Source organism: Citrus clementina, unplaced genomic scaffold (assembly GCF_000493195.1).
Source record: "Citrus clementina cultivar Clemenules unplaced genomic scaffold, Citrus_clementina_v1.0 scaffold_6, whole genome shotgun sequence".
Taxonomy (NCBI): domain Eukaryota; kingdom Viridiplantae; phylum Streptophyta; class Magnoliopsida; order Sapindales; family Rutaceae; genus Citrus; species Citrus x clementina.
The window spans coordinates 2739757-2757347 of record NW_006262139.1 but is presented as its reverse complement, the minus strand read 5'-3'; the positions used below and the strand labels follow the sequence as shown (position 1 = coordinate 2757347).

Sequence of the window (17591 nt, the reverse complement as noted above, 5' to 3'; positions counted from 1 at the left end):
GACCTCCATAATTGTATGCTCGAATAATAATTCGTCTCAAGTAACATTGATTTCTTTACTGCATAATCATTTGTACCACATCGTTAATTAAATTGATATATCAACTGTCCAATTAATTTAGTAACATCTTGTTCCTTGATACTTACTGATTTTCTCTAATGATCATTTTCAACATGCTAAATATGTTGACACACTCTGGTCATAGAATTTTATGATCAAGTGCCGAAAACTCATCAAGAGATATGTTGTACAAATTCTATATTATTAATCTATAACTCCAATACTTATAATTGCTTCCACCAAGATACCGGGTAATCTTGACTACAAGTATGTGTCGTGTCCATTGGTAACTCAAATGGAATAACAATTACAATCATGAAATTATAATTAACTCAAGATTAAGATTACAATAAAATCAATACCTATGAGATTTAATAAGTCTGACAGTCATTTCAAGGTTAATTAAATCTCATATGTGATCATGTTCAATGTAGTCGTACTACATCAATAAATTCATATATGATTAAGACAAACCATTCAATGAATTCATTACAGTCTATACCTAAATAAAGTGTCCAACTTTATTTATCAATTGCGAACTAAATTTATTTAATCATAAGATAATTTGTATTTATATCTTCTGTGAATCCACATGTTGATCACATAAATACATATAATATGATTAAATAGACTTTAATCAAAATATTAATCCAATTAAGATATTTGACTAAAATACCTCATTTATTTTATTAATCAGAAAAATTATTTATTACAATTAAATAAACACATATGCTTTTAAAGAGCATATTTTCCCAACAGTTAAATCTTCCTGAACTTGAGTTTTGTTATGTTGTAATATCTGATTTGTAAAGATAAGCAAAGAAGATTAAGAAGCTCTATTAAAAAAGGAAAAAAGGAAGATTAAAAAGTTTCAGCAAACACCTCAAGCTCTTTTTTTTTCTTTTTTTAATAGAGTAGAGAGACATCCTCTAAAAGCTTTTGGGAAACAAGAAGAGAAGCATGTAGTTTCACAGTTCATTTTCATTCGTTGAACTTGATTCTGTAGATACAAACTAGAGGGCAGCACTTCATTCAGATTTTGAGGATAAAATAGTAATTATGAAAAAAAAAAATTAACGGGATGGGGGAATATCCCCACCCAATTGCTATTGCTGGCGTAAATTCTAGCAATCAAGGGTTAATTTTGCCGGACGCCCAAATGATTCGACATATATCACTATGCACCCATTACTTTCGACAACGATCATTGCGGCCCCACTTCTGTTCACTTTGTTGTTAAGTTCAGTTTGAAATAAGTATCTAATAAAATAGAAGATATTATTATTTTTTTTTCTCATTCAATTTTTTTTTTCGTTTTTCTTTTCCTTTTATCTCTCCTCATCATCTTCTACTTTTTTTTTTTGTCTTCTTTTTCATTATTCTTCTTTATCTTGTTGTTGACGTGAAAGGACAAAACGTCTTATGCAAAGTGTTCTCACAGCATGAAATTAGGCAATAATTACATGGGACACAACATCCAATCCTAAAAGTAATTAAAAACAATGAAAAGGAGTGCATGCAATTTTTTTTTCCTTGATTACACATATTTGGTAGCAACTAGTTAGTTTATTTTGTTTATTAATTTACTAAGATAGAAGGTTTGAATCAATTTATTTTTAATCAGTTTTATCTGATTTGGAATTTAAATTTATTGACTAATCAAATAAAACTGTTTACGGGTCCCAAAGATAATAGCATTTAGCAACTTGCAAAAAGCGTGTACATTTGATAAAATCAAAAAGAACACTCAAGGAAGTAAAGCATGACTTGAAGTGGCTGACCCACATTTCTTAGGAGTCAAAAACTGCACATCATTGATGAATTGATTAAAGTTCTTTTGTGATGATCCATCGGCGGATAATGCATTCTCTAGTTTCTTTCTTACCTCCTTGATATTCTTCCTTAATTCAGCACTTGATTTTCCACTCATCAAACTGTTGATTTTCTCAGAGACTTCCTCCTTTGTGATTGATGATTTCTTTTGATCACAAAGATTGAGCCCAATCTTCCAATCATCAACCACTAATTTTCTATTAGTGAATTGATCAGTCAACAGAGGGAAACACAACAATGGGACACTACACCATATACTTTCCTGTATTGAATTCCACCCACAATGAGTTAAGAAACCTCCGATAGCCGAATGTGAGATCACATCAATCTGGCTGCACCACGGAACAATCAATCCTCTACCGCTGATCTTTATCTTTTCTTCAAATCCAACGGGTAAAAAGTCGGTTTCATCAGAACTAACAATATCAGGGCGAAGCACCCAAACAAAGCTCACTTCACTAAGCAAAAGCCCTAGTGCAATCTCCACAATATCATTCTTACTTGCGTGAGCATAGCTACCGAATGACACATACAAAACTGACCCACGAGGCTTTGTGTTGAGCCATTGGGTGCACTCAGACTCGGACCACAGGCTCGTAGGAACTAAACTTTTGGTGAACCCTGCTGGGAAAATGGGACCAATGGCATATGTTGGCTGCTTTTGGTGTAGGGCTGAGATTGTTTCTGATTCAAGCTCATGCACTGTGTTGCAGAGGATAAAATCAACTCTCTTTACGTCCTCAAAGGCCTTTTGTATTATACGGTGAACCACAGTTGATGTGTCTGTAGCTTGAAGATATGACATCAAGTCCTTTCGTTCTATTGCCCGAACTCCCGGTATATAGTCAATGGTGTCCTCACGATTATCTAATAACCGTATCCCAAAAAAAAGGCATAATTACTTATATTTAAAAAAAAAATTATCCATTTGCATCTGGTAATAATTTACTATAGTAAACAATAAAAAAAAGGTGCTCCTAGTATATAATATCTTGTTGTGCTCCTAGTATATAATATCTAGTTTATTGGATTCTTAATACATGCGTACTTACATGATTAGTCAAGGCATCTAATGTATAGTCTTATGTGCTTCTGATGTATACTATATATTTTGTTAATTGGATTCTTACTGAGCATGCATATATTTTAAGAGGTAGATATGGTAAGATTCTATCAGATTTGATTATATAATATATAGTGAGAGTACATATCCACAAGACATGATTGATTAGAAAGCATATTCTGATTAAAAAAGATATCTGAATATTTTATAATATTAGAGGTATTCCTATATATAGTCTCAACTAATATTGCAACCTGTATATAACTGTTATATCATGTTAAAAATTAATAACTAACCTGACATAGTTAATAACTAACATGATGCCACAGTTACTAATAAGCCCACTTCAGTTAAAACCTAACTATTAGGATCCCTGAAACTACTGAAGCACCTAATATTTATCTTAAAACACTTTTCGGATATTATTGCAAAAATTGGGGCAACTAGAAAAATTTCTTCGCCGAACATATAGTAGTAGTACCAAGCAAGCAACCTTAAAGACAAAGAAGATATTACATACCAGTAGAAGCAAAGTGGCCATGACTTCTTAGGAGATCCATGTGATAATAAAGAGTTATAACAAGAGCTGGTTCAGTCCAAAACGAGATATTAACAAGGTTATATTTCTTGGCAATCATTGAGGACCAAACAAAAAAAGTGTCGGTAACTAAGCAATTCATTTCGGGGTTCAATTGGATTAAATTTCCAACAAGTTCATCAACATGTGCAGAGAACACATGTAAAAGACATTCCATGAACTGGTCATGGTTGAGTGATCGGTCAAAATTTAAAGGAAGCCCATCACTGACCGTTGCGTAACGTATATCTAGACCGGCTTTACGTGCGCCGGCAAAGATGTCGTCCTCGTCACCGTTGGATTGAGCCTTGGTTATTTGGTGATGGATTGAATGAGTGTTGACAAAGGTGATGGTAAAGCCACTGGAGGCGAGCTTCAGGGCTAGATTCACAAAAGGAATAACGTGACCTTGGAGAGGGTAGCAGATCGCAATTGCATGAGGCTTAGGTTTTTTGTGATTGTTCTCCATCTCTAGCTTTTTATGATGGGAATGACAAATTTTGGTGGGCTATTTTGTAGTGCAAATGTGCTTTTTCAATATATTTATGCAGAAACTTTACAGCTATATGTAAATTAACATTTTGTAATTAAGATAAAGTTATAAACTCTATGTACAAATTGATATAGTATAATTGAATTAATTGGAATAAATAGCTCTAGGTATCTAACCAATAAATTTAGGCCACATCAATTTTTATAAATTAAGTTTGTGTAAGAGTTTGTAACTCAAGATTAAAATGAGAGAGTTAGAATCTATTTCTTACCAATTTTCGAATAGAACTTAAACAAGTAGATTTTTTTATTAATAAAACTTATTTTAACAAATATATCTTCAGTGTTTTGGTTGCTAATGAGATTTTTAATTAAAAATAATAAAATTATTTTAATAGATAATTTAATTCTTTAAAAAAATTTAAAAATTAATTTCCGCTTCCAAAAGTTTAAGATTTGAATCTCTTTTCAATAGAGACAAACTACTTGTTACTCTCAAAAGCGGTTAAAAAAAAACCTTTTAATGAATTTTTTACGTCAAAATAAAATTAAAAAAAAAACTATTTTTAACCGGTAGAAAAATCAGACCTAAAGGTCACTTACAAGTGTTTGCTATAATGAGATAGTCAATTCATATGATCTCAAATTAATTTCCGTAATTAATTAATTAGATACCAGTCGAAAATACTTGACGTTCTTGTATGTTTAGCTTTATAATATTGTAAGCTACAGATATGTAAAAGGATGGTGTTCAATCAGTAAATTGGCGGCCACCATCTTCACATAAACAATAAGAGGATGAAGAAGGTAGAGAAGATGTAGAGACAACAAATAATTAATCATTGAGAAACAAATCATGGCCCACGAGTTATCATCAGAGCAAGAGGACAATTAAATATGTAAAGAAATTGATAAATAAATGTGTATAAATTATCATGGAATGAAGAGATTAATTATGTAAAATTATGATGAATCACATAAAAAAATAATTGTTATTCTAATCAATCTCTTTATGTCATGTTAATTTACTCATATTAATTTATATAAAATTTTTTATTACTCCATCATTATTGTTAGCTTGACAATAATGTACGTGTTCAGTCAATAAATTGGCGGCCATCACCTTTACTTTGAAAAATAAGATGATGAAGAAGGTGGGGAACATCTAGAGACAACAGATAATTAATCATTGAGAAACAAATCATGGCCCATGAGTTACCGTCAAATCAATAGGACAAATTGCATACGCAAAGAAGTTGGTTTTTGTACATGTATTTATTGCCAAGAAGAAGATTCCGACACTACATTAGATGTTTGTATTTGTATGCCGGCACGACTTTTACAGGCCATAATTAATACACACAGAGTTTTAAGTGGAGGTGGCCAACCGGCGGTGCCGTGTCGGTCCAGACCTATGAAATAAAATTTAAGCGTGCTCGTGTTCGTGCTGTTTCTTGTATGGAATTGATATCATGCTGTACTGTACTTAATTTTTTTTACTTAGGTCTGGCCCACCACATGTGTCGTGCCGTGGGTCATATCGTGCGTATAAAAAAAAGCCTACCAAGTTTTTTTTTTCTTTTTTATTTTTTTAAAGAGCGCATGCCAAGTTATTGTTTTATTTTTTTAAGTCTTTGTACTTTTTTGATCCATGTGCCTTTATTCAAATTTAATAGAATAAAAAATTCAAAACTCAAGTTCATATTCAGTAATAATAAATTAATAATAATAAGAGAATGTAATATTAATTACTAAGTTTGACTATATATTAGAATTCTTTTTTAGTACTTAACAACAACAATAATAATAATTTTTTTAAGGGTTAACTTAATTGTTAACGTGGAATTACATAGAGTCATATATTATAGTTTATAATAATATTAATACACATTTATAAAATCATGATATCAATTATTTATTTAATAAATTATAAACATAAATCAATTTTTTAAAACTAAGAATTAAATAAATTTAAAAAACTTGAGCCAATAAAATATATTAAAAGATTCAATTTCAAATTATTTATAAAATTATAAACTTTTTCATTAAAAAATGAAACGTGCTTATTGCGTATTTTTTCGCGTGCCGTGTTTTGGCCTATCTCTAATCGTGCCGTACTTTTAAGGCCCACGTGCCTAAAATCTAAGCCTGGCCCAGCCCACGTGCGTGTCATGCTGTGCCACGTGCTCTACCGAAATGTGATCGTGATGTGCTGTGTTGCACGGACACGTGTCGTGCCGTGTCTCATGCCATCCGGCCCATTGGCCACCTCTAGTTTTAAGGAAACTTGGGCCACTTGTGATGAAAAGAAAATTGTCTTCCACTTAGCATTTGAGGGGAATTATTAATTTAGATATTATTAGCTTCAATAATCGATGCCGAATTGATGAATTTAGTCGTGGTTTATCTAAAGTTGTATTAAACCTAGGGTGGAAGACATAAGTCTGTTTAATCTCTATATTTTGAGGTTAGTGCTCTTTTAGTTTTTTATTTTTTAAAATACTTTAAAATATATTTATCGTTAAACTATTGACACCACTGTTGTTACTTTTTATTTCTTTGGACTTGTCTTATAATATTACTCTTTTACAATAATATTTTTTTTTGACATTAAGTTACTAATTTAACCCCAATATATATATAAATTTTTATGGAACATTCTGCTGAAGAGTTAATATATTAGCTTTTTTATTAATGTCTAAAAAATTAGTAATTTAATTTTTTTGACATATGTGAGCCTCTACAAAAATAAAAATATATTCTTTATATTTTTATTTTATTTTAAGATTACATTGGTAATTTAGTTTTTCCTTTCTATTAATGTAAAAAAAAATATTATTGTAAGAGGGTAATATTGTAGAATAAGCCAAAAGAAACAAAAACTAATGACAGGGTGTCAATAGTTTAAAAGCAGGGATGTCTTGAGATATTTTTAAAAATATAGGAATTAAATGAGTATTAATCTCAAAATATAAGAACTAAACAAGCTTTTATCCATTAAACTTACAATTGTGCCCTTTCATATAAGAAAAAATAATAAACATTCCGAAGGGTTACAGAAAAGTTACAAAAATAATGGTACACTTAGTCAAAATTAATGTACTATTTTTTTATTATTCTTTTAAATAACGATAATCTCACCCCAAATTTAGCATTGATTCTGCTGTTGTTTACTAAAATTCTTCTATGCATATATCAATGCTCTTCCATGGCCACAAAGATTTTCATTGACAAGAATTATATGTTATATCTCGTTTTCCTTCTAAAACTGAGTTACATACTTTATAAAAGTTCCCATATTTTGAAAATATATGAAGAAAATAGAGAAATAAAAATAAATGAAATGTTGAATTTAGAAGAGCTGACTTATTAATTTAGAAAGTGAATGAATTTAATTTAAAGTATGGCTAAGATCTTCTACTAATTCAAAAAAATTCTATAATATCGTGATTAAAATTATAATATCAATACTGTAATAGGCATAAATTTTGTAAATTACATATAAAACTAGTAAATGAAAGATAAAATAAGTAAATTTATACACAACTATTAATGATAAAAAAAATCAACATGGTTTCTATAGGATTTTAGTGAAAGATATTTTATTCACTTAATTTAATAGAACAAAGAAAAAAATTGCTCATCAACTAAAAAAACAATTGTACTGAAAACTAGTGGAACAAGTTTTATTGAATTGATTTAACCATAAATTCTATATTCAATCTATGACATTTATAATTTTTTTTCTAATTTTCTATAATAGTATTTATTTACTACACATGTTAATTAAGTAAAATTATTTATCTTGATGTGGATCAAGCCAAAATTAAAGGGAAAAGGACAGGTGGACCCACCTAATTTGTGGAAATAGTCATGGAGACCCACAAGTTTTCAATAAGGGGCACCAAAACCCCCTTTTGTTAAGTTTTATTGTTAGTTTGGATGGAAAAAAAAAGGATATTTCGATACTTTGACTTTGAATTAACTTATAATTTTAAAAATGCCGACTTGAGATACATGTAAGCATCCAATCAATGGTACATATCATAACTTAATTGGACAAACATTTATATGCTCTTATGCCAATTAAAACGTATTTCACAATTCATCATCTTCTGTAACACACTTCTACAAAACAAAAAAAACCTAACCCATTTTATTAGATTATTTTTTTATCCTTGCCAAACTTGTATATATGGAATATGAATAATCCGTGGTTTTGGAGGAGGATTTCATAGTCACCAGTGTACTATTGAAGTTTACAAAATACTTGTCTAGTAATGAACTTTCTCTTTATTTGCTTTTGCTTATTTGGTTTATTTGAACCAAGTAAATGATAGCACACTAATTTGCAAGCACATGGCTTAAAAATTCATGATCAATTGGTTGCAAGTTTTCAGGGGCTTTGGCAAATGTTTGTGGGTTTTGTTTTGTGTTTTTTTTTTCATTGTTCATGATCAATTTTGTCCATTGACTTTGCATGCTTCGATTGATTTGTGCCTATATTGAAAAATGTATTATGGTTTGATGTTAGGATTCAGTGGCAACAATGAATCAAATTAAAGGAAATTAAAAATATTCTGAAGTAGAAAAATTTCACTTTCCTTTAAATATATTTTTTATATGAAATAATTTTAAATATTAATGTGCATAAAGCCAATCATTTATTTTGTTTGCTGGTTGTTACAGTTGTATTGCTTGTTAATTTTGAAGGAGGTTTGAATTATATATTGAGTGGGTTGTAAGTATTCTTTATTTTTTGGGTTTAAAAATGTATGGAATTAATTAATGTCATGTTATTTCCTTGGTGCATTGTTGCTTAAGATAATCGTTTGATGTGTGTATGAAATATTGATTGCAAATGTTGTCCTACGCATATGAAATCCACTGAAACTACACAACAGCAACAACCCACCAACAATCCAAGGTTTGTAAGCCCACCAACTGACCTAAGATTTCAAAGCCCACCAACGAACTCAATTCCACCAAATGAACATGTCAACCAACAACAACAACCCTTTTGAACCATCAACCGTGAGCTAATGCAAGTAGATGAGCCAGCAGAAATTCAAAACGAAGGATCAGCGTATCAAACACAATTGTATGCTGAAGAAGATGATGTTGAATTTAGAGGAGATGAAGCATTTTGGGAAAATGATGACAATGTTGATGATATATTCATTGAAGAGGATAGGCATAATGTTAAAAAAGGTAGAGAAAATATAGATGATCGAGGTGAAAATGAAACTAAAGTTAGTGAGAAAGATGTAATTTTGTCTAATTGTAAGTCTGATGATAGAGATCAAGGCTTTACATTTGAATCAGATGAAGATATGCCATTTATTTAGTTATGAAATCTCTAGAAACACAAAAAGTAAGGTTGGTCTAGATGGTAAGCTGATATTGTGGTTGAGTTTAAAGGAGTATTAAAAACTTATCTAATTGAAAAAGGATTTGATATTGTTAAACTTAAGAATGAAAAGAGGAGATTTAATGCTAGATGTATAGGCGAGACTGAAAAAGGAGTTTCATGTACATGGTGCATTTTTGCAGCTAGGATAAAGTTTGAAACTGTTTTTCAAATTCAACAATTCAACAAGAAGTACACACATGACAGAAACACTAAGACAAAAAATGCTTCTATGTACTGGATTGCCAATTATTTTTAGACCTCATTGAAGAATAACCCTACAATGCCCCCAAATGCAATGATAAAGAGACGAGATAGAAGTATGGATTACATTGTATTATCAAGAAGATTTACAGAGATAAAAGATTGTAAGATTAGAAATAATGGAAATCATTCAGAGTCTTATTAGTTGTTAAGGAAATATGAAGCAATCTTGAAACAAACAAACCCAGGAGTACTTGTCAGGCTACAATGTATGGTTGAAAGTAGATGTAACAAAGTTAAGGTCCAAAGGTTCATGCTTAGTTTTCCAGTTTTGAAGAATGGGTTTATCAAGAATTGTAGGTGGTTTGTTGGTTTTGATGGGTGTTATTTGAAGGTGCCTTATGGTGGAATCATGTTGACAACAATTTCCTTATATGCAAATAATGGCATTTTCCATATTGCTTTGTGCATTTATGAGACAGAAAGTTCAGAGACTTGGAAGTGGTTCCTTAGCATTTTGAGGGAATGGCTTAAAATTGAAGATGAAAATCTTATTACCTTTATGACTAATAAGTAGAAGGGCTTATTAGCTAGTTTGGCAGAGTTTTGGCCTATATTTACTATTAGCTATTGTGCTAGGCATTTATTTGCAAATGTGAGGAGTAAATGGCCTGAACAAGTGTTTAGAACTTTGTTTTAGTCAGCAGCAAGAACAACATATGAAAATGATTTTAATAATTACATGGAAAAGATTAAAAAGGAAAAAGTGGAAGCATACACATATTTGACCAAGATTGAAGAAACTCAATGGGCCAGCCGTGCTTTTAATCATCTTGCAAAACAGAGTCATGGAATGGTTGGTTAAAGAAACATAAGGGTGGTCTAGTGCTAACTCTCATGGATTACATTGAAAGGAAAGTAATAAAGAGATTGTGCAAGAGAATGAAAGAGGCTAGGACATGGTAGGGTGGAAAGAAACTAGATGTGAATAGGGAAGAAAGAAGGCCATGCAAGGTCTTAGACCCCGATGATTATGATTTTGAAATCATTGACAACACTTCTAGAAAAATGAGAAATACTGATATTAAGTTTCAGATATGAAATAAAAAAAGTATCAGCATTTGCTAACCTAAGTGGTTTTTAGCACCTTTTACATATAAGTGTCAGTGATCATTGATACTATAGTATCATAACCAACTATTGATACTAATTGGTGAAGTAATTTTAATTTTTCATTTTCCCTAAATCTAACCGGCATCGTTCTTATTGCTAAAATGTTATCGATATAAATTGAACAGTTAGAATTTTTTGGCTCTTCATTTCCCTTTCCCTTTAAAATCGATTCCCTCCTCACTTTCTACAAGAACCTTAAAACAAAATCAATGAAAGTCTTCTAACTCAAATTTCAAACCCCTTTTTTCACCCACTTAAATCGAAATCCCTTTCAATTTCCCTAAACCCCTCTCGTTAGTTTTTTTTCCCTTCAATCAATCTTCGCGGCCAGATATGTACTAATTAACAAGTATGCTTTTATTTGAAGATGCAAGTAGAAGTTGTTGAGCAATAGCACCTAGTGATTCTGAAGAAGAAGATTCAGAAAAGGATTTAAGAATCATTGAACTTGTAAAAAGAAGTAAGCCATCATAGTTTCTTCAATTTTGACTATAATAAGAGAAATAGTAGAAATCCCCATTTTTAAAACAATTCGGGGCTAATTTCATTTAATTTTTTAAATCTCATATTATCTGCTACTTTATTCTTCAATCTTTCATCAAACTAACAATGCCCAATAATGGAAAATGCCAATTTGAAACAATTGGGGCTAGTTCTGTCTTTTATTTTATCCAATTTGGGCTGGCTCTGATATTAGTTTCTTTATTTGTGGCCGGTTGTCTAAAGAGTTAGATGCAGCAACTTGATGATGAGTTCGTTTTTCATTTTTGGATAACATTTGTTGTGCTTGTGTAGTTGAAATGATAAAGTTTTCTACTGGAATTGCATGAATGGAGTGAACTAGTATATTATAACTTTTGTTTATTGTTGGTTATAATCTTTAATTAATTCTTACATTTGCATGTTTTTCTGTTGTTGGGTACTGTATTTGTGTTGGTAGAATTTGAAATAAGATTTGTCAAAAGAAGATGATACAAAATTGTGCCCACAGGTATTTAGGAAAATATATGAGTGAATGATAATTGTTTGAAAGATAAGGTATTTGTTTATTTTCTCTTAATTTCAAATTATACATTAATTAAGCTTTCTTTTGTAACTGGTACCATATGTATATCATTTGTATTGAATTTGTAATGATTTTTTGAAATTAGTTGTAAGAGGTAGAAATTTAATTTCCCTTTCTCACCATGCTGGATGAATTTCTAAAACTGTATCTATTGGCTGTGATTTTTTTGTACTTTCTTTACACATCACATTATGTACTTATCAATCTTTCATTTGCAATTGGAATCATATGGATAGCATTGGTATTGAATTTTTGATGATTTCTTGAATTTGACTATAATATGCAGAATTTTAGTTCATTTTCCTAATCATCCCGGATATACTATTAAAATTGTATCTATTAGCTAAGGTGTTTCAATTGTTTCTTTCAAATTTATGTTATATACTTATCAACATTTCATTTGCAATTGGTATTATAAGAATACAATCTGCTTTGAATTTTTAATGATTCTTTAATATTGGCTGTAAGATTCAGAAGTTTTATTTACCTTTTTGACCATGCTCGATATATTTATTGATAAAAGTATTAATATTGTTATAATTTACATGTGGTTTGTAGATTGTTCTTTGGCTGATTCAATTTTACAAATTGTTGTTCTGCTGTTGTGCTAAAATCTTTTACAAAATAATGAGAAGGTGTTTGATTATTGAAGGTACGAATAAATGTTTAACATAAATACATTTTCACTTTAGCTATACCTTTGTTACTTTATTTGTGAGGAATGCATGCATAGCTGCTTTTCATTATTGTTTTATTTAAATAAAATTTTACATTAACAAGCATCATTGTTGAAATGGATAAATCTTGGATATGGTCTACAAGAGTGTCCAAAGAATATGAAGATAAAGCTGAGGAGTTTGTGAATTTTGCTACGCTTAATTCTGAAATCGTAGATCAGTTAGATGTCCTTGTTCTGAGTGTTGCAACCTAGAGTTCCATACTCCTGAACGAATAAAAGAATCATTTGTTTCAAATTGGTTTCTACCAACAAGTTGGCATAAACATGGAAAGGTTAATTCAAATGCAGCCTTTGTGATTTGGCCAAAGTATTTTGAATATCACGAATTTAGGTTCTAAGATCATAGTAATGTCGAGGACATGATCCATGATGTGTATGAACAATGTGATCAAAATCCTATGTGTTTTAGGGATATAATTGAGGATGCTTAGAAGCCTTGGTATTTAGGTTCAAAGTATTCTAAATTGTCAGCGTTAATGAAATTGTAGACTATGAAAAGGAAGGTTTACTGCTTTATTAGAAGTTCTTTTTCATGTGTTTCTAGAAAATAAGAACGTTCCGAAGTCAATGTATGAGGCCAAAAAAATAATGAAAGTATTAGGATTTGATTATGAGAAAATACATGCATGCAAGAATGATTGCATTCTCTTCCGAAAAGAGTATGAAAATATGAATAATGTCCTACATGCGGAGAGTTTAAGGGAAAAAAAGAGAGTTAAAACAAGTAGTAACCAGGTGCTTGCAAAGGTATTGTGGTAGTTTCCTCCTATTCCTAGGTCAAACGTATGTTTCAATAGCCCTAAGCTGTCGAGAACTTGACTTGGCATGCTAATCATTGAATTAAAGATGACAAACTTCGCCATCTAGCATATTTACTAGCATGGCATTTAGTTGACTCTAAGTAAAATGACTTTGGCCAAGAACCTAGAAATCTTTGTCTAACTCTCTTAATTGATGGGGTTAATCCACACAACACTCTTTGTTTCTACCTACAGTTGCTGGCTACTTATGTTGGTTATTTATAATCTTCCTCCATGGATATGCATGAAGAGAAAATTCATTATGTTGCCTTTATTGATATATGGGCCTAAACAACCTATGAATGATCCAGATGTACATTTAGCACTCTTAATTGGTGATTTAAAAACCTTTTGGAATATTGGTGTAGAAATATGATGCTTTTAAAAAGCAAACCTTCAATTTGCGTGCTGTCTTGATGTGGACTATTAGTGATTTTTCCACATATGGGAATCTTTCAGGGTGTACTGTTAAAGGCTACTATGTTTGTCCAGTTTGTGGCTTAGACAAAAAGTCACAGTGGTTTACACAGTAAAAAATGCATATTTTTAGGGCACCGTCGATTTTTGCCACATGACTACTCATTTAGATCATTTAAGAAAGTTCTAAATAATAAGGCAGAATGGGATGAGCCTCCAAAAACTTTTTCTGGTCAAGATATTTTGAAGTAGTGGGAACATTTGTTAGTTAGCCATGTGTTAGATGTGATGAACATTGAGAAAAATGTGTATGAGAGCATCTATGGCACACTACTTCATCAACCTGGAAAGACGAAGGATGAGGTCAAGGATAGAAAAGATCTCATTGAATTACAAATTAGAGGCAAATTAATTCCTAATGAAAATGATAAAAATTTTATACCTGCAGCACCTTACACCTTAAGAAAAAAAGAGAAAAAAGATGTTATGTCAAACTTTATTTGAAATCAAAGTTCTGGAAGATTATTCTTTTAACTTCAGGAATCTTGAAAACTTGGATGATTGTCGGCTTCAAGGTTTTAAGTCTCATGACTGCCATACTTCGATGCAACAGTTACTACCCTTAGTAATTCATGGTTATTTGCCAGAAAATATTAGAAAAGCCATCATAAGGATGTGCTTTTACTTCAATGCATTGTGTAGTAATGTGCTAGAAACAGAATCTCTTGACAAATTGGAAAAACAACATTACGTCACTATGCGCTTGTTTGAGCAATTCTTCCAATCTTTTTTTTTTTGACATAATGGTCCACTTGATGGTGCGTCTTGTCGACCAAGTCCAATTATGTGGACCTGTTCAACTTTGCTGGATGTATCTATTTGAGAGAAATATGAAATTGCAAAAAGGTTATGTTCATAACCATTGTTGCCCTGAAGGATGCATTGATAAATGATATATGGCAAAGGAAGCACTTGAATTTTATGCTAAATATTTGTCTAATCATGATTTTATTAGACTGCCACCAAGTTACATGGTAGATATACAATTGAAAAACCTTTAAGAGGTAGAGAGACTACGATGGTTGATGCTTTACTGTTACAACAAGCAAACGTAGATCTACTGTCATAGCATATACAAGGTACTTTATCAATGGTTTCAAATTTGCAACTAAAGATCACGATAATAATCGTGTTACAAAAAATAGTGGAGTTAATGTTTCACCAACAACATTACAAGTTTCAAGCTCAAAGGATAAAAATATGCACACTGGCGTGATGGAGTATTATAGGGTCCTTGTTGAGATTTAGGAGCTTCAATATCTCATGAATAAGAGAGTTATTTTTAAGTGTGACTGGGTAGAAAGTAGGTGGGTTAAGATTAATGATTTAGAGTTCATTGTAATTGATCTTAATCAGGTTGGTCATAAGTCTGATTGTTTCATTTTAGCTTCACATGCAGAGCAAGTATTTTATGTGAAAGATCAAGTAGATCTAAAAAATTCAATTGTTTGTTCAGTAGGTCAAAGAGTCAATAAATCAGTAGGTTATGATGGGAGTATTGACATGGTGATACATGAACCTTTATCTAAAAAATATCCATCTCCAAACATGGATATGGATAAAGATGATGTTGGAATTTATGATAGACCTGATTGTGATGATGTCCCTGGAGATAATGACTCAGTAGAGGAATGAAAGGTAGTTTATTTTTCAAGTTTCTTGGCTTTGTTTTGCTTATTACATAAATATTTGCTATCACTTGTTTTGTTTATTGTAATTTATTTTGATTAATAATTTGTGCATTGCTTTGAAATTTCAGTAACATGTCTGATGAAGAAGAAAATGAAGAAATAAGTGTTCTTGAATGTGATGGGAGACCGACAAGAAAAAAAAAACAAAGAATAAGCATTTGATGAAATTAATACCTAACAACAAAATCATAGTCGAATATAATGATTATGGAATTCCTATTGAAGAACGAGCAATTGAATTGAGATCTTATATTGGTGTTGTGGTAAGAGAAAATGTTTCAATCTTGTATGATGATTAGTGACGTGCTCTGTTGTGAAAATTTTATTGTACTCGAAGGCACACAAATATATTGTAGAATAGATTTATAATGATTAGTGTCGATCCCATTAAGAGGTAGATTTAATTATATGTGGGGTTAATTTTCTAAGTGTGTATATGAGTTAGTTGCAAGTGATTTCTTTATCTTAAGATTTAAAATAAAATGGCGGGAATGAATTAAATATTAAAATATGCCAATGAGGTGCTTGAGTCTCTGAATTCACTCTCAATATTTCACCATGGGCTCAATATTTCCTTTTATTTCCAATTGATTCATAAGGAGTATTTTTACTTCTCATAATCCTCACTCTAATAAATGTGGTATCAAACGTTCAGTATGCCAAAGGGTAATGATCTTCCACTAATTTTGGTGTCAAGAACACATTCTGCCAGACAATAATAATCATTTTGTCAATAACATGGCAAGACCGTCCACTAAATAGCTTAGATGCACTCTCTGTCGACACTGGGTCAAGACGACCCACAAAATACTAGAGCGTAATTGTCTCTCTAATAAATATGATGTGAAGTGCTCATTGTGCCAAATAGTAATGATCTTTCACTAAGAAACTGGTATACCGTGTAAAATCTAGTTAAGATACACTGTATGTCGACAATGAGTTAAAACAACCACATAAATCAGAGAAGAAAAAAAATTTACCAAATTAAGCCCATTGTTCATATTGAAGCTTTACTTTCAACCCAAGCTTAAAAACTAAGCTAGCAATTTATAATTGAACTGGGGGTAAAATAGTAATTTTATGTAAAATAAAATAAACCTAAAAAATAGATTTAGGGGTGTCAAATTAGGGGAGAGCCCCCTATTTATAGATACAATAAGTAAATCATGTCCATCAGATAAAACAATTCGGACGTTTAGCATTGTGCCACGTGGCAAGCTTTAATTGGTTAAAACACATCATCACTCAACACCACATCAATATTTTGGTCCAATCATATACTGCTATATCATTGGTTAATGCCACATCATTAGTTTGGTCCAATAGAATTCTGCCACATCATTGGTCAACGCCATAACATCAATCAACGTCACATAATCAGTCGACGCCACATCATTGGTCTAATAGGATGTTGCCATGTCATCAGTTAATGCCACATCATCAGTCGATGCCAAGTCATCATACCGTACATGTGAACAATGCCGTATATGTAAACAATACTGTATATATGAATAGTTTCATATATGTGAATAGTACCGCATACCCCTTTATGCTTCTCCCAAGGTTTTCAACCGTTTCGAGTTAGAAAATGCCATCTGTTTAGCTGTCCGACTCTTTCTAAATCCTGAAATGGCCAAAATATTCCTAAAATACATAAAATACTACTTAAATTATAATAAAACATACACAATTAAAGTTTAGAGGATTTAAACACAAAAAAGTAGAAATGTTAGTGAGACTTACAAAATGACAATTTTATCCTTTATAAATATGCATTCTCCCCTGGAGATTAAAAAAAATTTTTGGTCCATATATTGGTAATATATAATTTCTTATTTATTTTAGTAATTTTATAGTTTGGTTTTTGAAAATAAATTTATTTTATTTCTTATTCATATGGTGGAGCAGACTAAGTTTGTATTGGACATGAGGAGCACAAATTATGTGTTGATGTCAATGGAAACTTCTTTGAGGAAATTTAGATTGGCTTTAAACATTGAATTTAT

General features: G+C 31.1%; 1 protein-coding gene across 1 annotated transcript; it reads right to left on the bottom strand.

Moving 5' to 3' along the window:
• Nucleotides 1-1743: 1743 nt before the first annotated feature.
• Nucleotides 1744-4096, bottom strand: LOC18038370 (UDP-glycosyltransferase 86A1). Its single transcript, XM_006428343.2, has 2 exons — nucleotides 3477-4096; nucleotides 1744-2760 (listed from the first exon to the last, which is right to left on the bottom strand). Exons 1-2 carry the CDS (start codon nucleotides 4000-4002, stop codon nucleotides 1808-1810), a joined length of 1479 nt encoding a protein of 492 aa, XP_006428406.1. The 5' UTR covers nucleotides 4003-4096; the 3' UTR covers nucleotides 1744-1807.
• Between the last annotated feature and the right edge of the window lie 13495 nt (nucleotides 4097-17591).

Coding starts and splice junctions, on each gene's coding strand:
- LOC18038370 (XM_006428343.2), bottom strand. CDS start 4,002: ATGGAGAACAATCACAAAAAACCTAAGCCTCATGCAATTGCGATCTGC. Junction 2,761..3,476: donor TGGCCACTTTGCTTCTACTG/GTATGTAATATC, acceptor TACGGTTATTAG/ATAATCGTGAGGACACCATT.